The sequence below is a fragment of the Dama dama genome, chromosome 5 (assembly GCF_033118175.1).
Source record: "Dama dama isolate Ldn47 chromosome 5, ASM3311817v1, whole genome shotgun sequence".
In the NCBI taxonomy this organism is placed as follows: Eukaryota; Metazoa; Chordata; class Mammalia; order Artiodactyla; family Cervidae; genus Dama; species Dama dama.
This window is the reverse complement of record NC_083685.1, coordinates 106,183,185-106,202,319: the sequence shown is the minus strand read 5'-3', so window position 1 is coordinate 106,202,319 and position 19,135 is coordinate 106,183,185. Positions and strand designations below refer to the sequence as shown.

The window sequence follows — 19,135 nt, the reverse complement described above, 5'->3', positions numbered from 1 at the left end:
CCACAGCCGTCCGTTCAGAACGCTTGACAGTGCAGCTCCCACTGACAGACCTGGGGCCCTGCCACACTCAGAGCCCAGCCCAGCCCCAGCTGGGGCAAACAGGAAGGTCACTGGCACGTCGTAAGTGTTTATTGAAAGAAACTAAGTACCGCCTCCCCCTTCACATGCAGGTGGGCACCCAGATAGCTCCTGATGGCTTCAAGGACTTGGGAGCTTTCCATCCTCCCCACCAGCCCCTCTGGGGCCCAGGTGGTACTAGTGCCCCCATGTCCAGTCCCCCTTCTGAAGCCCCTCTCCCAGCACAGACAGCAGAAAGGAAAAAAGAACTAAGACCCAGAGAACAGGGGTCACAGCCACAGCCCTTGGGCTGGATTGAGGGGAGTGGGTGTATATGGGGGCCTGTCTGCTGCTCCAGGCTGGTGGGAGGAGGTGAAGGAAGGTTTCTTGTCTGAGGCCTCTGACCTTACTGCTAACTCTGGCCAGTGCTGCAAAGGCTGGGCTAGCCGCTGGCCAGCACCATGCCTGGACACTGGACACACTCACCCTAGAAGGACAGACATCTTCCCTAGGCTGCTGGGATGGCTTCCACCCCCACCCAGGGAGCGGGCCCCACCCCTCCTGTCTGCCAGTTCTGGAGCCCACCGAGATCCTGTTAAGAACCAGGACAGGCCGGGGAGGGCTGATGAACCTTTTCAATTTAGCAGCTTTCAGGGGGCCTCCCAGATTTTGCCTCTCTGCCTGGCTGAGGTGAGGATTCACCAGTTAAGGGCCATCTAGGCATTGATGGGGGTGTCATTTGTCCCCACCAGTCCCCAAGTTTGCCATCTTTCAGGGAGGGTCCAGGTGGCCTCTGCAGGAGCAGCAGAAGTGGGCCCAACTTGGAGAGTCGGTCAAAACCCAGGCTTTGGGCCTCAGGAGGGGCAGACCTGCAAGGGCATCATTTTACCACTGAAACCCCTGCCTTCCTTCTAAAGCCCTTGCAAAGATGACACAAGATAATCGTGCTGCTTTCTCCTCTCCTGTTGAGGAGTGCAGACTAGGAGTCTGCTCTGAGTGCAACTTGCTGCAGGCCCACCAGCCTCCTGCAGAGCTCTCTCAACATGCAGTCACCTGGGAGAGCTGGAAAGGAACTACTTTATCCACCTGCTGTTGCAGAGAGGCTCAGCCCATCTCTCCTGAGCCCAGGGCCTCTGGAAAGTACGCAGGCCTCCTAGTTCACTGGCAGCCCCAGGACCCCCATGGCCTGAGGGAACAGGGTCAGAATCACTCAGGCACCTCTGGGCTCCCTGATTTGCTTCAGCCCTGGCCTCTCTGCCCATAATCTGCCACTTCCCCCAGGAACTTTGTGCCAAAAAGTCCTTGCAAGGGGATTTATTACTGGGTCCTCTCCCCTGGGTCTCTCTTTCTGAGGGATCTGGGTCCAGACAGATGACAGGGTGAGGGCTGTTCCTCCTGAGAGCATGGAGCCAGGCCAACCCAAGCCTGGTGCCCAGGCCCCGCCTCCTAAGACGGCCTGTGCCCGCAGAGCCCAGCAGCTTCATGCTGGGGCCAGTGGCTGCCCTCCCGTCTCCCTAGCTCTTCTTGGCCTCCTCCCTGCGCCGGAGTTTCTCACGCTGCCGCGCAGCCTTCTCCTGGGCCTTGCGCTCCTTCTCAGCAGCCGCCGCCAGCTCCTTCAACTTCCGCTTCACCAGCGCCCGATCATGCGAGTTGCTGAGCCCCAGACTCTGGGGGAGGAATCCAAGGGTGAAGTGAAGAGCCCCAGAGCCCCACACCTGGCCAACCCAAGCCCGGGGTTCTCTGTGCCCCAGGTGTATTCTCGCTGTAGCTCTGCCAGCCCTCAGCCTCCACCTCCCAGGCTTGCTGACGGATCAGGACCCTCGGGGGCAGAAATTTGGAATGGGAGTGGCTGAGAGAGAGGAGGGTAAATGGTGCAGGGTTCCAGGCCCTTTGCCCCTTCCCCACCCTAATCCTTGGCTCCCATCCCTCCACTTAGGATTTCAGCCTTGGAATAACCCTGCCTGGTTCCGTGAGCCCAGAGATGGGAAGCGAGTTTGTCCGAGGTCACACAGCCCGTCAATAGCTGAGGCCCCTTCCTGTTCCAAAGACTTCTGGGGGACTCTCCTCACCACTGCTTCCCCAAGCAACTCAGCAGATGGTGCAAAACAGGCCAGAAACCCCCAGAACAGAGATCAGAGCACCACCTCTGACACCCTCCCTCCCTCCCTCTACTTGCCTCCCACAACCAAGATTTTTAGTCTTAGAGATGAAGGCTCCAAAATTCAGATGAGGTGACCAGGGGAGGCTCATTACAGTCAAGAGTCAGATGATAGGCTAGTCCTCAAGGTCAGAGGTCAACCTGAAGACTTTGGCTGGAGCTCGAAGGTCAGACTGAGGAATTGGGCTAGAGTCAAGACTGGGAGGGAATCCATGCTAGAGAGCAAAGATCAAGGATCTCGCCTAGAGGTCAGAGGTCAGGGCAGTGGCCTTAAAGGGAGTGGAAAGGTCAGGATGAGGGGATCCCAATCCTTGAAGGCTGCCTCAGGGGTCCAACTGGGTGGTGGGCCCCCCACCCCAACCCACCTTCAGTTTGCTTCCATCCAGCTGCAGTAACTGCGGCCCATCTACCTGCCGCGCGGCAAACTCAGCAGCATACTGCTCCAGGTTGAGGCTCTGCAGCCACTGGCCCACCTGCTGACTGGTCCAGTGGTAGACGGTGGGAAGAGGCTCATCCAGAAACTGGGGTGGAGACCAAGGAGAGTGAGGGGCAAGGTGTGCCCTGTGGCCCACCCACCTGTGTCAGAGGTCAGGGTCTGCTTACCTCATCGGAAGACTGGGACAGAGTGTGGTAGGGGTAGGAACACTTGGCCGCCTGCCGGGGACCACTTGGGATCTTGGGGCTGCTGCTGGGGGGTGTGGAATCATCACTCAGGGTGGATTCCTAGATGGAAAGCAGGCATACTGCTGAGGAGAGAGCTCACCTCAAGCCCAAGGCAGCAACCCGCAACCCACCATCCCCATTCAGATGGAGCTGAAGTCCAGGGCCAGGCACCAGGAGTTTCTCAGGGCCCATGGATGTGAACCAGGAGCTGGGCAGGCACACAGAGCAAGGCAGCTTATGGGAGGCGTTGGGATCTGAGGTCTCTGGGAGGCGGCAGGGCTAGAACTGAGGAGTTAGCAGGAATGGAGGTCAGACTGGTGTCACTTCCTTGACAGCTGACCGGGATTCCCCAGGGCTGGGTCAGGTGTTCCTGCCTTGAGCCTCTCCAGCATGGCCTCCAGCACCCTGGCTTATAAAAGCCTGGTTAGATGTCGTGTCTTCACTGGACTCAGGTCTACGAGGGCCTGGGCTGTGTCTGTTCACCAGGGTCCAGCACAATGGAAGAAAGGGAGGGAAGGAGGGAGGGTGTGGAAGAGGGACCCTTTCTCCCCTGAATTTACAGTTTTCTGATCTTCTCTGACCTGGCTGCACACAGGAACAGAATCACAGAACAAGCACAGGGCTGGAGGTCATTAGAGCCTGGCATCTAAATCCAGTTGAGTCTGTAGGCAAATCCTTTCAATCTGGGCCTGCATTTGCCCATCTGTACAATATGAGCTTCCCTGGTGGCTCAGTCGGTAAAGAATCTGCCTGCAGTGCGGGAGACCTGGGTTCAGTCCCTGGGTTGGGAAGATCCCCTGGAGAAGGGAATGGCTACCCACTCCAGTATTCTGGCCTGGAGAATTCCATGAACTGTACAGTCCATGGGGTCGCAAAGAGTCAGACACGACTGAGTGACTTTCACTTCACTTCACTTCACAATAGGGATGAGTGTGCCTTCCCTCCCTACTTCACTGAGCCTTTGTGAGGGTAAACAACAATGCTTTTGGAGCTTTATAGGCCACAGAGTCCTGGTGAACGTAAATAGGCGCTCATTGTTGCTTCTGTTCCTTGGTCTCACTTCACCCACAGGGTTGTGAACTTTCCAAGCACTAGCTAAGTTGTGGTCCTGTTCATCTCTGTTCCCCCCAGCCTCACTGTACCACACATAGTCCAGCTCCTAATACAGGATGTGGAGTCAGAACTGAGCCAGGCAAAAGAGTTAGCAGGAAGAGAAGAGCTCTCAGGCTGGGTGTGTACTAGGGGATCATAGTGCTCAGTTATGTGTGTTGAATGGAGACAGCAGTGACTGAATCAACAAAGGAACCACTCTGCATACAAACAAGTGAACAAGTGAATGCCTGAACTCAGAGACTGGATGAATTAATGATCATTGAATGGCTCCTTGGATGGACAAATGGACTCCAGGAATGCCTGGATCCAGGCCCAAGCCAGGGTGAAGTGTGTCCTGTCACCTGAGTCTGGGGGCCAGTATGGAGGCCAGAAGGCCACGGACTCACCTGAGAAGCTGACTTCTTAGGGCTGAAACCCTCGCGTTTAGGGGAGCAGGACGGGGAGGTGGTGCTGCCAGAAGATGCGGAGCCCTTGCCACTGTCTGTGAACCAGGAAAAGGGCAGGAACGGGGAGCCCCCTGACCTGCCGGACCCCTCCACCGACTCCCTGCAGAGAGAGCACGCTGCATGGGTGTGGGCACCGAGGAGAGGGCTGGAACCACAGGGAGTTACGGGCAGAAGCTGTGGCTGAGGGGCTGTGGGTACCTCTCACCTGCTGCCCATGGACAGACGGTTGCTGCCCTTCTCCTTCCGGCTCTTGCTAGTGGATGCTCGGCGTAAGGTGACCCTGTGGGGAGGGCAAGGGGGAGTGGAACAGCGCTGTCCACTGTGCTACCCAATCCCCAAGCCTTTGTTTCTGGTCACTCACCCCAGGTCCAGGAACTTTCGGCGAGTCTTCTTATCCAGGCCAATGGTAGGGCTGGCGGGCTCAGGTGGGCTGGCATCTCGGCTGTCATCTTTTGAGGAAGAAAAGGAAGGAAATAGCCTATGTGGTGGCTTGTCTGCCTCTTCCAACTTCCAATAAGGTGATAGAAATTCTCTTGACTTAGAATCAGGCAACCTTACTCTGAATGCCCTTCACTAGCTGTGTGACCTAGGACAAGTCACTACCTCTCTGAGCTTCCTGCATCTCATATATGGGGCTAATAACACTGCCTATTTCATGAGACCTAATAGGATGAGATAGTGAAGGACAGGGAAGCCTGGCATGCTGCAGTCCATGGGGTCGCAAAGAGTCAGACACGACTGAGCGACTGAACTGAATAAGATGTTTATGAAAGCCTTATACAAACCATAAACCACTCTGAAAAAGTAGAGATCACTACTCTTTACTGTTAATTTTATCTTGGCCAACTTGTAACCAACCTTCTAATCTTGGCTCACATGTCACTTCCTCAAGGCTTGCAGGAGGCTCCCAACTGCTCCCAGGATGTTCTCAACCTGATAAATGCCCTCCCGCCCTGCGTACCCTTTCTCAAATAGCACTCAATACACCTTGTACCTATACATTTAATTAAGGGATTGCTTCCCCTCAAACTATAAGGAATTACTTGACTGCTTCCCCTAGAACCTATAAGCCTCGCGAGGACAGCATCTGCTTGCTCTTTTGTGTGTCCCAGTGCCCAGCCAGTGTCTGGCACACATTAAGGCTCTCTGGAAATAAGTGAATGAACCGCGGTCTTTATTCTCCGCCTCCCCTGAGCCACCCGGTGCCAAACCCGAGGTCCGGCCAAGTGCTTCGGCGCCCGAAGGAGCGCTTGCCGGCAGGGGGCGCCGCGCCGGCCGACGCTCACCTTCGCTGTGCGGCTCGGCGCGAGGGTGGCGGCGCACGAAGCTGGGCGAGCTGTCGGACGAGGCCGCGGAGCGGGGCGGCGAGCAGGAGGCGGCGGCCAGACCCTCGTGCGAGGCGGCGTTGTGCAGGGGTCGGTAGCGTGCGAGCGGTGAGGGCGGCGGCTCGTCCTCGTCCAGGCTGCGCCGCAATCCCGGGGGCTCCAGGCAAAAGGAGCCCCCTGCTGGGGACCCCGGGCCCGAGTGCAGAGGCGAGCGCAGCCGGTGCAGGGGGCTCCCGCAGCCCTCGGTTCCCTGGAGGAGGGGCAGCTGCTCACCGCCTACCCTCTTCCCCTCTTCCCGGAGGGGAGCCCAGGCTCCTAGGGCCTTCCCAGCCTGGAGGGAAGGCTCCCTCGTGCCTAGGGCCGAGGGGTGACTGGGCAACGAGCAGTGAGAGATGGATCTTCTGGTCACAGAGGCAGGGGCTACATCCGGCCTCCTTCACTTACTAACTGTGTGACTTTGATGGTGAACCTCTTAGAGCTTCAGTTTCCTTGTCTGGAAAATCGGGTAATACCTTCCTTGAAAGGATGAAATGAGCCAGAATTGAACTGCAGCTAATATTTGTCAGCCTTGTTATGTGAGAAGTCTAGGGGTGTGATATCCCTGGAAGACTGCTTTGGAGGGATTATCCAGGGGCAAGAAGGGTATAGGGTATGGTGATTAGGGGGATTGCCCCAACCTTGCCTCCAGGCCCATCGGAGCCTTCACCATCCTCTGCAGAGCTGGCACTGTCCCGAAGCCTGGAGCGAGAGGGCCGATGTCTCCGGCCCTTGGCCAGTAGTTGGGCCCGGGCCTTGTGTAAACTGCTGTCCAGTCTGACGGTTTCTGGCACTGCCAAGTCCAGGTCTGCAAACCAGAGAAGAGGGACAAAGACCAGATACATAAGGACAGCAAGCCCAGAGGCCCACCTCAAGTGGCCACTGGCACTCACACCCAGACATTCAACAATGTCTCTGAGTGTTGGGCACTGGTAGTCCAATGAGATGGAAAACTGTGTCTCTCACAGGGACATGGACATGTCAGCTTGTACATACAGTGTGTGATAGACCCTCTCACAGGCAAGAGGACAGGATTGTCCTGTTTGGAGGAGGCAACACCAAAGCTGGGTCTTCAGGTCTGTCTGGGAGTTTACAAGAGAGGAGGCTGGCAAAACTGGTATATGCTATGCTGAGAGGAAGGGAAGCTGGGGACAGGATACCTCCAGAGCAGTGAGAGGGCAGGTTTGTGGAGGGAAGGACTGGAAGATGAGGCTGGAGAGAGCACACTTGTAATGGCTACCACTGAAAAAGTGCCAACTACATGTCAGAATGTATATTCATCACCTTGTCTACTCAGAACAACCCACAGGCTAGGGATAGCTTCTATTCCCATTTCACAGCTAAGCAAACTGAGGATCAGAGAGGTCAAGTCTCATGCCTGAGGCCCGCAGCTAGCAACAGTCTGGAATTTGAGCCTGGCCAGTCCAGCTCTGGCTCCAGGTGGTGCAGTAATAAAGAATTCGCCTGCCAGTGTAGGAGACACAAAAGACACAGTTTCAGTCCCTGGGTTGGGAAGATCCTCTGGAGGAGGAAATGGCAGCCTACTACAGTATTCTTGTCTGGAAAATTCCATGGACAGAAGAGCCTGGTGGGCTACAGTCCATGGGGTCGCAAAGAGCTGGACACGACTGAGCGACCGAGCACCCTCACACAGTCTTGCTCCAGAGACTGGCCCTGCTGGGGATGCTGGCTTCCTGTGCCATGCTCAGGGTCACACTCAGAGACAGCACTACTGAGCAGCTAGATGACTCGCAGTTAACTAGAGGGACCCCTATAAGCCAGTGGCAGAGAGGAAAGCCCACAGACCCCTGAAGCCTGTCTCTCCCGTCCTGGAGTACATAGCCCAGGGCTAGGTCCTGGATGAGGACATGGTGGAAGAGTAGGTAAACCCAGTAGGTTATGCATAAACCCCACAGCTCCGAGTTTCACTTTCCATTTGTTCCACCCTAGAATACAGACTTCTTTCTGCAGTGTCCCTGAGTTTCTCCAGGCAGAAAGCATTCTTCCCAGACCATCACGGCTTAAGACCTTTCTTCACCACTCCACCCTCCGTGATCTCAGGGACCCCATCCCATCACTCATGCCTGCCCTGCTTTGCCTGCTTCTCTTTCTCTTGTCTGTAGACACCCCTTAAATCACCCCCAGTGGCTGAACTACCACCTATATCTATTTCCAGCTCTGATTCCTTCCCTGAATTCCAAGTCTGAGTACCTCAACACCTGCCACATCTGAAGCACCCAGGCACCTCAAACTCAGTCCATCAAACGAATCACCACCTTGCCTCAGATTCTGTCCCTGGCTCTGTGAAAGACCCCACTGTCTACCCAGTCGCCTTCTCAGACCTACCGAAGTGAGTGAAAGTCACTCAGTTCGACTCTCTGCGACCCCCTGGACTATACAGTCCATGGAATTCTCTAGGCTAGAATACTGGAGTGGGTAGCCTTTCCCTTCTCCAGGGGATCTTCCCAACCCAAGGATTGAACCCAGGTCTCCCGCGTGGCAGGCGGATTCTTTACCAGCTGAGCCACAAGGGAAGCCCTCTCAGACCTAGACCCAGTTGGTAATTCATGGGTCCAGCTCCCTACTTGACACCTCCACTTGGATTCCAATGGACATCTTCAATGTACATGTTACATTTGGACTCCTGATGTCCTCACCCCACAAGCTGCCCAGTCTACCCATCTCGATGAATGACAGCTCCATTCTTCCAGCTGCTAAGGCCAAACCGTGGAGTCACCCTTGATTCCTCCCTCTCCCTCCTACCCTACAAACTGATCCAACCCCAATTCCTGTTAGCTCTCCTTTGGAAATATATCTAAACATGCTGAAATATTCATGGTGAATGACATGATGATTTAGGTTCAAAATACACAATGTTCTATGTCTGTTTTTAGATTAGGTTCAAAATAATCCAGGAAATTAGGAGGGAAGAGAGGAAGGGGATGTAGAAGAAACAAGACTGTCCATGAGTTGATGATCCTTGAGGTTGAGTGATACGTACATAAATGTATGATGGGGTACTTTGTGCTAGTCTCTACTTTTGATTTCCCCCAATAAAATATTGTGTATATGTGTCTTTGTAAACACACACTTACATACATGCCTACATGTGGGGAGAAAGAGGAGGGGAGAGGAAAGGAATAGGAGAACACACAGCATCCCTGATCTGGGTCACCACCACCTCTTGGCTCCATTATTACAGATCCTCCCAGCTACTCTTCCCTCTGCCTCCCTTTCCCATTTACTGTCTATTTCCAGCCCAGCAGCCAGAGTGATCCTGATAAAACATGTCAGCTCGTGTGACTCTTCCCTCCACTCAGAACCTCCACTGACTTCCATCTCACACAGAGGAAGAAGCTGAGTTCTCAGCATGGCCTTTAGACTCAGGCTGTTCAGAAACGCTCTCCCGCTTCCCTCTCTCCAGCCACACTGGCTCTTCCTTATATAAACTATCCTGCACCTCAGGGCCTTTGCACTTCCCCTTCCCTTTCCTGCAAGGCTCTTGCCATAGATTTCTGCACACTTCCTTCTTTCAGCTCCTTCAGGTCTCTGCTTAAATGCTTTCTCTCACTGAGAGACCACTCAATTTAGAATATCCCCAAAACCCACAGCTAAATGTTTTCCTATATCATTTATCATTCTCTGGCATACCATATAGGTTATTTAGTTTATTATCTCTCTCTCCACCAATCAAAATGTCAGCTCCATGAAGGCAGATGTTTCTCTATTTTGTTCATTGCACTAACAGACATAGAACATTGTGTGTGTGACAGTGTGTGTGTGTGTGTGTATGTACAAGTGTCCTAAGTGTTTTATAACTACTAGCTCATTTAAACCTCCCCACAACCCAAGGAGACTCCAGGAATTCTCAGGGCAGCCTTAATTTGCCTGAGGGTATAGAGCTGGAAAAGCTATGACAAACCTAGACAGTATATTAAAAAAGAGAGACATTACTTCGCTGACAAAGGTCCATCTAGTCAAAGCTATGATTTTTCCAGTAGTCATGTATGGATGTGAGAGTTGGACCATAAAGAAAGCTGAGCACTGAGGAATTGATGCTTTTGAATTGTGGTATTGGAGAAGACTCTTGAGAGTCCCTTGGACTGCAAGGAGATCCAACCAGTCAATCCTAAAGGAAATCAATCCTGAATATTCATTGGAAGGACTGATGCTGAAGGTGAAGCTCCAATACTTTGGCCACCTGATGCGAAGAACTGACTCATTTGAAAAGATCCTGATGCAGGGAAAGATGGAAGGAAGGAGGAAAAGGGGACGACAGAGGATGAGATGGTTGGATGGCATCACTGACTCAATGGACATGAGTTTGAGCAGGCTCCGGGAGTTGGTGATGGACAGGGAGGCCTGGCGTGCTGCAGTCCATGGGGTCACAAAAAGTTGGACACACCTGAGTGACTGAACTGAGCTGATAGGGCTGGTGAAGAGCAAGCCAGGGTTATAGGCAGTCTGGCTCCAGAGGCTCAGCGAGTAATTACCAAGCCCTACCTCCCTACCTGAGGCAGAGATGGAGAGACTTGTGTGTTCAGTCCCCTAGTTTACAGGTACTTAGTCTCCTCAGAGAGCAAGGTTTGGCCCAGAGTGCAGAGAGAGCGAAGGACAGTAGGCAGGACTGCTGGTGGGCAGCTGATGAGCATCCTCAACCAGTCCAGCGTTAGCTGGTGCCCAGCTGCCCTGGGCCAAGGAGAAGGCCCTCTGCACCTGAATCTGGGCCACATCAAACCATGGTCATCTTACTGTGGAGGATCTAGGGAGCAAAGGGACTCCTGAGGGGCTTGGGGATTTCCGAGGCAAGATGGGGCCAGCTTCTCTCCTGGTGCCTTGCTCTACCAGGCCCCTCTCACCTCCTTCCATCCCTCCTTCCGTCTCTCTCTCCCTCTCTTCCTCTCCCCCTGGGAGTTAGCCAGCCCTGGGCTGTGGGAAGTCATGAATATTTCATCACCTTTCTCTTCAGGAAGCCGGCCAGGCTGGCAGCTACCTCAGCAGGTTGGCGAGAAGGAAAACAGGAAGGGTTGGGCTGGGGTTGGTGGCTGAAAAGCCTAAGGAAGGAGGAGTTCACCTCTGCCAGGCCGGGAGTCAGGCTGGACCTGGGTGAGAATGGACAGATTCAGAGTCTGAGGTCCAGAGGCTGTTTGAGACTGGGGGAGTCCCCAAGGCAAAGCTTTCATGCACAGACCCTAGGGAGGCCGGGGCGGGAAGCAGTTCCTCAGGAGCCGGAGGCAGCAGCAGTTCCAGGCATCGCAGGGATCTGCGGCAGCCCCAGGGGAGAGTCAGTTGAGCAGGGTTGGGGGAAAAGGAAGGGCAAGGAAGGTAGAGATGAGGAGAGGCAGGGGAGGAGATGCTGGAGGCCCTATGGCATTCCACACCTAGGAGCCTTTCCCGGCTTGAGAGCCCTGATGGCTGCATACATGATAGAGCTTTCTGCTTCCACCTCTCCCACCATGTTCCTCCACCTTCTTTTGCTCACTGACTCCTCCACTGAATCCAACTGGGGAATGGCCTTTCCACCCCGGTGCATGCTGGGAACTCAGTCCTCTAGTGGTCTTTCTCTAATCCACACAATAAAAAGACTGCAGGAGGCAAATAATAGGGTGTGTGTGTGTGGGAGTCCATGCATCTCAGAACAGAGGGGGTCGATCCTGGGTGCCCCGGGAGTATAGATGCTAAGTGTGTTATGCATTTTTTATTTTGCTGCACATCATGTAGATGAGGTCTCCTATTTATGGGACTTGGAGGTAACCTGTGTTGCCTCTGCTGGGTATACAGAGCACAGTGTATCCTGGTATACAGCACAGTGACTGCCAGCAGGGAACTGGGCAGTCTGGAGTTCTTGTCCCAGCTCTGCCACTAAACTGCCATGTGATCTTTAAAGCCAGTCACTGCAGCGCTGTGTCCTAGGCTTAATGTCTGCTATATGGGTACACTTCTTAGGATTATTGTGGGGTTAAAGTGATACATCCCCTTCATGGATCACAGCCTTGTCATGACAAACGGGCTTGTGTAACTCAACGATGTTATGAGCCATGCCATGCAGGGCTACCCAAGATAGACAGGTCATCATGAAGAGTTCTGACAAAATGTGGTCCAGAAATGGTATGGACCTAACAGAAGCAGAAGAGATTAAGAAGAGGTGGCAAGAACACACTGAAGAACTACATAAAAAAAGGTCTTAATGACCTAGATAACCACAATGGTGTGGTCACTCACATAGAGCCAGACATCCTGGAGTGTGAAGTCAAATGGGCCTTAGGAAGCATTACGATGAACAAAGCAAGTGGAGGTGATGGAATTCCAGCTGAGCTGTTTAAAATCCTAAAGATGATGCTGTAAAAGTGCTGCACTCAATATGTCAGCAAATTTGGAAAACTCAGCAGTAGTCACAGGTCTGGAAAAGGTCAGTTTTCATTCTAATCCCAAAGAAGCACAATGCCAATGAATGTTCAAACTACAGTAAAATTGTGCTCAATTCACATGCTAGCAAGGTTATACTCAAAATCCTTCAGTACTACATGAACCAAGAACTTCCAGATGTACAAGCTGGATTTAGAAAAGGCAGAGGAACCAGAGATCAAATTACCAACTTTCTTTGGATCATGGAGAAAGCAAGGGAATTCCAGAAAACATCTACTTCGGCTTCACTGACTACACTAGAGCCTTTGATTGTGTGGATCACAAGAAACTGTGAAAAATTCTTAAAGAGATGGGAATACCAGACCACCTCACCTGCCTCCTGAGAAACCTGTATGTGGGTCAAGAAGCAACAGTTAGAACCAAACATGGAACAACCGACTGGTTCAAAATTAGGAAAGGAGTACAACAGAGCTGTATATTATCACCCTGATTATTTAACTTCTGTGCAGAGTACATCATGTGAAATCCAGGCTGGATGAATCACAAGCTGGAGTCAAGATTGTGGAGAGACATATCAACAACCTCAGACATGCAGATGATACCACTCTGATGGCAGAAAGTCAAGAGGAACTAAAGAGTCTCTTGATGAGAGTGAAAGAGGAGAGTGAAAAAGCTGGCTTGAAACTCAACATTCAAAAAACTAAGATCATGGCATCTGGTCCCATTACTTCATAGCAAATAAAAGGGGAAAAAGTGGAAACAGTGACAGATTTTATTTTCTTGGGCTCCAAAATCATTGCAGACAATGACTGCAGCCTTGAAATTAAAAGATACTTGCTTCTTGGAAGGAAAGCTTTGACAAAACTAGACAGCATATTAAAAAGCAGAGATATCACTTTGCCCACAAAGATCTGCATAGTCAAAGCTATGGCTTATCCAGTAGTTATGTACAGATGTGAGAGTTGGACCATAAAGAAGGCTGAGTGCCAAAGAATTGATGCTTTTGAATTGTGATACTGGAGAAGACTTCTGAGAGTCTCTTGGACTGCAAGGAGATCAAACTAATCAATCCTAAAGGAGATCAACCCTGAATATTTATTTGAAGGACTGATGCTGAAGCTGAAGCTCCAATACTTTGGACACCTGATGTAATGAGCTAACTCATTGGAAAAGACCCTGATGCTGGGAAAGATTTAAGGCAAAATGAGAAGCAGGTGGCAGAGGATGAGATGGTTAGATTGTATCACCAACTTAATCGACATGAATCTGAACAAACTCCCGGATATAGTAAAGGACAGGAAAGCCTGGTGTACTGCAGTTCATGGGTTTACAAAGTGTCGGACAGGAGGTAGTCACTGAAAAACAATAACAACAGATGGGATACAGGGCATGTGAAATGGCGGTGCTAGCCTAGTACCTGGCATGAGACAAGCACTTAATAAATGGGGACGCTTACTATCATCATTGTTGTTGTAATTGGATGTCTACTCAGATAGTGGTGACAAAGACTCAGACTTTAAGGCCAAAATACACACACACTGAAGTCCCCGGACTGCCCCTCCCTCAAAACCTCTTAGCCTTGGCTAGAGATAGAGTCAAACAGTACTTACCAAAAACCTCATCCACAGGTTCTCGGAGCTTTGAAGAAGCCATGACTCGAGAGAGCTGGGAGGACAAGAGAGAGAGGAAGAAGAACCATGGATAAGAAGGAAGTAGACCATGGTTGGTGGAGGTAAGGGAGCTGCCAATGGCTACCTGTTCCTGGCCTTCTAGCCCTTCACCTTCCCTTACAAGTCTTCCTCCAGCCCCTTGAAGAGAAACCATCTGAACCACACCCCAGATGGTGGGCTTGGGCAGGAGACAGAAGCAAGTCCAAGGTGTAGACAACAGGCTCTCCCGTGGCCCCAGTCCGAGCTGATTTGTCTCCACACAGGTCACTGAACGTCTCCCCTTCACCGTCCTGAGCCTTTCCATCACTGGCATTTTCTTAAAACGTTTAATTATCATAAACTGTCCAACATCAAATCTGGGAGAAATCTTGAAGACTATTAAATCCAATCCTCTCGTTTTACAAATAAAGAAACAGATGGGAGAATGACTGACCTAAGATCACATAATAAGTTATGGCAAAATCAGAACCAGAACCCAGGTTCTTCCATCTACTCATCTACCTACCTCCCTACTTATCTGTGCATCTACTTGGCTATTCACCCATTCATTCAGTCAGTCATCCACCATCCACCCTATTCAACCGTCTACCCATTTTTACATCCATCAATTTACACCATCCACTCAGGCATCTTCCCACCCATCACCCAGTCCTGCCTCCCTCCACTGTCATCAAGTCACCACCTGTCTTTCTGAACATGAACTGTTCAGGAAGCTGGCATCATCAGCAGGGCCTCTGTTCTTAACAAACTCACAGTTCTCACAGTTCTAGACAGACTCACAGACGCAGAAGGGTATAAAGAGTACCCACAGTAGAACAGTGGATAGCCAAATCTCTATGAAGCATCATGCATGTTCTGGCAAGAAGTTGGATGGGTAGGGGTTTTGTTTTGTTTATAGGCTGTAAGAAAGGAAGGGCAGGTGGAGAAGCAGGATATATGTAGCTGAAACAGTTTGGGCAGGCTTCCTAGCAGATGTAGGAGTGCAGCATCCCTAAACCAAGGCCTGGGTGTTAGAGAGGCAGGTGAATAGCAGATGAGGGGAGAAGGAAGAAGCTCAGGGTCAGGAGCACATTACATGGCTGGGACATGATCTCCAATTATTTCTAACTCTCAGGTCCCCACGAGAAGGGCAGAGCACTGGATTGGACCATACATTTGACACATTTAGGAAAATTAGGACACATGCCTGCTGGGTTCTTTTCCAACTCTCCTCTTCTGTTATCACATAGATATCATCTCACTGCGTGCTGGCCAGGCTTGAGATTCTTAGTATCTCCACTTTACAAATGGGAAAACTGAGATGCAAGAGGTAAGAGGCTGAAGGCAACCTTGATCCCCTCAGCTCTATCCTGGGTAGTGATCTGCAGCTTTGAAACCTACTCATAAGGACAGAACACTGCTGGGAGAAGGCACAGGATGGGTAGAGTAGTGGAACTGATCCATACTCACTAAGACTGGGTACGTCAAAACTATGTCCACCCCAGGCTCCATGGACACTTGGGGCTACAAGCAGGAAATGAGGTGTAAGAAGGGGCCAGGGATATGGAGCCTCTAAGAACTCTCTCCCATTTTTGAACTCTGGGTGCTAGTAACAAAGAAGTTCTAGACCTTCTCTTCCTGTTCTGAAGGCAGATGGGAAAAGAGGCTGCTCCAAAGAATGAACCAGACTCCCTCATTCAGTCACAAAATCTCATCTGACCAGGACCCAGCTGCCACCTCCACCAGAAAGCTGTCCTAGATAGCCATTACTCCCCTCATTCGTTTATATAATTTCTAAATCCACCCTTTCCTGCCACTAGGAAATGAGTAATTTTTCATACTTCATTGATTCCCTAAGTAGGTCATATCTCCCCCACATCAGACAGGAGCTCCTAAGGAGAGGGGCCAGTATTCCCATCAGCAGGGACTCTCTGAAGAGAAGAACTGCTTCTCCCATCAGAATGGAGGCTCCCTGAGGGCAGCAGTGCTGCTGCTTCTTTTAGACAACTTGAGAATGGAAAGCCCGCGTGTGTGTGCTCAGTCACTTCAGTCATATCTGATTCTTTGCGACCCTATGGATTGTAGCCCGCCAGGCTCCTCTGTCCATGGGATTCTCCAGGCAAGAATACTGGAGTGGGTTGCCATGCCCTCCTCCAGGGGATCTGCCCAACCCAGGGATTGAACCCACATCTCTTATGTCTCCTGCATTGGCAGGCAGGTTCTTTACCACTAGTGTCACCTGGGAAGCCAATGGAAAGCCCATGTGCTCTTTATTCAAGATCCCAGTCTAGGAACAAGACCCTCTTGTAGATGCTGCCCTCTTTTAGATACCCTCTGGGGTGAGCTGGGGCTTCCAGCTCACACCAGCGCCCAATACATTCTGATTCAGCACAAACTGCTTTCTTCAACAAATAACTCCCTGAGGTGTGTATGGGAGACCCTCCTTGCACTGTCCAATGGGGAACCCTGGGAAGCATGACATCAGGATGTCTCCAGGCCCCTCCTATACCACCTTTCAAAATTGAACCTTGCAAAATTAGAGAACCCCCCATTTACACTCCTACAACTCTACACTCCTACACACACACACACACACACTCACATTCACACACCATACTCACATTCAAACCAGGTAAGCACTACAAGGTGGAGATGAACTTGTTCTCTGGACACACTATGGGCTCTAACTCTTGCAGGCCACTCCTTCCTCCCCAAACTTCCCAATTCCTGGAGAAAGAACACCAGTAGCATTTGTCCCTTCCCTAGGAGAAAGGGGGACAGGTGAACTCCAAGTTCCCTGGGACCCAGGGGAAGGAGAAAGAGAAATAAAGTGTGCACAAGTCCTGAAGAGGGAATGGAGTGTAGGACAGAGACGGACAGGTTGGTGGAGTGTTAGTCCATACAGCTGCAGAGAGGAGGAAGAAAGAGCAAGAAAGAAATGGGCCAGAGAGCAGCAGCAGCAGCAGGGGCAGGGGAAGCAGGAGAGACTGGGCTCCAGCAGCCCTGAGTGAGGCCCTGGGGAGCGGTGGAGAAAGCTGCCAGGAGAGGGGCAGCCCCCAGTGGAGCAGGAAGGAGGGAAGGGGCCCTGGGAGAGGAGAAGGAACCCAAGAGAGAAGTGCAACTGGAAAAGCCTGAAGAGGGGTGGTTGGGAGAGGAGGCTAGGGCTCGGGTAGCAGTGTGGAGCTCGAGAAAGTGATGACCCCCTCCCACAAGGCCCAGGCTGGGGGCATCTGGCAAGAGTCCATCCGTCCCCTCACAAGCACCGCTGGAGATGGGGTGGGGTGGAGAACAGGGCATCTTCTGTACCCCAGGGACCTTACACTCCAATCAGAGCCAAGTGGCTACTTCTGTTCAATCCATCAGTCCAGCTCCTCACCAGGCAAGAAGGAGTTAAGCTTCACCCCTCCCCCAACACCAGTTTGTTTTTTTAAAATTAATTTCTCCAGGCTGCGGGCTGAGGGAGAGGATTAGGGACACAGATCCTATCTCCACCCCCTCCCCTGGCAGCCCAGCACCCTACCTCCGTGCAGGCCCCCCTAGGGAAGAGGGAAGAAAGGTCCTTGTCTCTTGGCCCCATCCAACCCCACTAGGGTTCCCACTACGAGCCCAAGTGACCCCGCGTCCTCGTCCACGTTAGGGATCTTGGGGTCCCAATCCCTTACCTCCAGCATCTGTCATCTTCAGCGTCTGGCGCCTCGGAAACCCCTCAGGCCCATGGTGCTTGGGGCAGGGACCAGGTGGGAGAGGGGTAAGGGGGTGGGGGGCTGTCACCCCGGCCGCGGGGGGCTCCGGGCTGGCTCCATAGGCTCCATCCCAGGAATAGGGGTAGGGGTCAGCGAGCGGGGTCCTGGAGCCGGAGGAAACGCGGCGGGGTGGGTATTTCGGAGAGAGAAGGTTTGCAGGAAGCAGGAGGCGAGGCGGGCGGGGCAGGACCAGGAGACCTGACGGGGAGGATGCTCCGTGCGTGTGTGCGTGCGTGTGTGTGTGTGTGTGTGTGTGTGTGTGTGTGTGTGTGTGTGTGTGTCTGAGAGAGAGAGTGGAGGAGGGGGAGGGAGAGAGAGAGAGAGAGAGAGAAGGAGAGGAACCACCTCCCGCTCCGCCAGGCCCGGCTGGACGCGGGGGTCCCCCGCCCGGCAGGCAGATACTCGTAGCGTCGCTTCTGCGGGGATCCGCGGGGGTCCCCAGGGAAGAGGCAACGCGGGGGGCGCGTGGCGGCGAGGCGGGAGACAAAGAACGGGTGGAGGGCGGGAGAGTGGAAGGGAGGGGCGGAGGCAGCGGGAGCACGGGGGAAGGAGGAGGCGCCCCGGTGACGGGATTCTAATTGCCGAGGCTCCGCGGCCAGTGGGAGTCCGGCGGGTGTGAGCGGCCAGAGAGGCGGCCCCATCTTAGGACCCACGGGGCTTCTGACTCCTCTGCAAGGCCTATGAGGGCTTCTGATCCATTCAACGGACGACCACAGAGCAACTGGGTGCGCTGAAGCGGGAGGGGACCGTGAGGAACAGAATCGACCTGGTCCTGGCCATCGTGGCTCACAGCATTGTCAGGGGGACAGATGAACAGAGAGGCCCTCAGGAGAGCGGGCTGTGAGCCTGGGTTCACAGAGGACACTTCAGCGTGGGCAGAGCCCACCCAGGGAGCCCCTCCTTGTCTGTGGGTGGCTGAGGTGAGGCAGGAGCTGTGTGTGGAAGGACTGCTGAGGAGGTGACACGTAGGCTACTTCTGCAGGCCAGGCTAGGGCAGAAGCGCTAGTGGCTAGTGGGGGGAGGAAGGAAAGGGGAGGAAGACGAAGGATGCAGGGGGTGGGAAGACTGGACCTTATCCTACCAGCCATAGTGGGAAAAGTAAGAGTAGTGAGGGGTTCCGATCTGCATTTTAGGAAGAACACCTTGGTTCCTTTGGAGAAGGCAGCCTGAAGGCTGTGGCACGCCTCATGAGGCTGTTGAGTTGACGGTGGTGGGCACGAAGATCAAAGATCACCATGAGAACTATTAAGGATATAGAACTGAAGAAACTGACAGGGTTTGGGGACTGGCTGGCCACTGAGGGAGAAGGGGGATCTCGATGACTGCAGGTCTTGGCTTGAGGCCCTGGACATAGAGGGGGTGGGGGGTGGATGAGATCAGACTTGGACCTGGCGAGCTGGAGGTGGTGGTAGGCCAGCCAGGGGAGACAAAAATCAACTAGCTACTGTACTGAGACCGCATGCTCTTGGCACTGTACTAAGTACTTTTCTCAGGTTATCAATGTCACCCTCATGATAAACCCATGAAGTGGGTGTTTCTATTGCCCCCTCTGTTTGTTCAAGAGCAGGTGGTAAGGTTG

General features: G+C 52.7%; 1 protein-coding gene across 3 annotated transcripts; it reads right to left on the bottom strand.

Moving 5' to 3' along the window:
- Nucleotides 1-111: 111 nt before the first annotated feature.
- SAMD14 (sterile alpha motif domain containing 14) lies at nucleotides 112-18,783 on the bottom strand. Of its 3 annotated transcripts, XM_061143761.1 has the most exons (11): nucleotides 17,476-18,681; nucleotides 16,435-16,540; nucleotides 13,775-13,829; nucleotides 6,440-6,606; nucleotides 5,724-6,012; nucleotides 4,799-4,886; nucleotides 4,643-4,717; nucleotides 4,378-4,537; nucleotides 2,819-2,938; nucleotides 2,581-2,736; nucleotides 112-1,724 (listed from the first exon to the last, which is right to left on the bottom strand). In XM_061143761.1, exons 3-11 carry the CDS (start codon nucleotides 13,815-13,817, stop codon nucleotides 1,572-1,574), a joined length of 1,251 nt encoding a protein of 416 aa, XP_060999744.1. In that variant the 5' UTR covers nucleotides 13,818-13,829; nucleotides 16,435-16,540; nucleotides 17,476-18,681; the 3' UTR covers nucleotides 112-1,571. The 3 variants fall into 3 exon arrangements, with proteins under 3 accessions (XP_060999744.1, XP_060999745.1, XP_060999743.1); XM_061143762.1 differs by lacking the exons at nucleotides 16,435-16,540; nucleotides 17,476-18,681 and adding an exon at nucleotides 18,699-18,783; XM_061143760.1 differs by lacking the exon at nucleotides 16,435-16,540 and having other exon boundaries at nucleotides 17,476-18,680.
- Nucleotides 18,784-19,135: the final 352 nt, after the last annotated feature.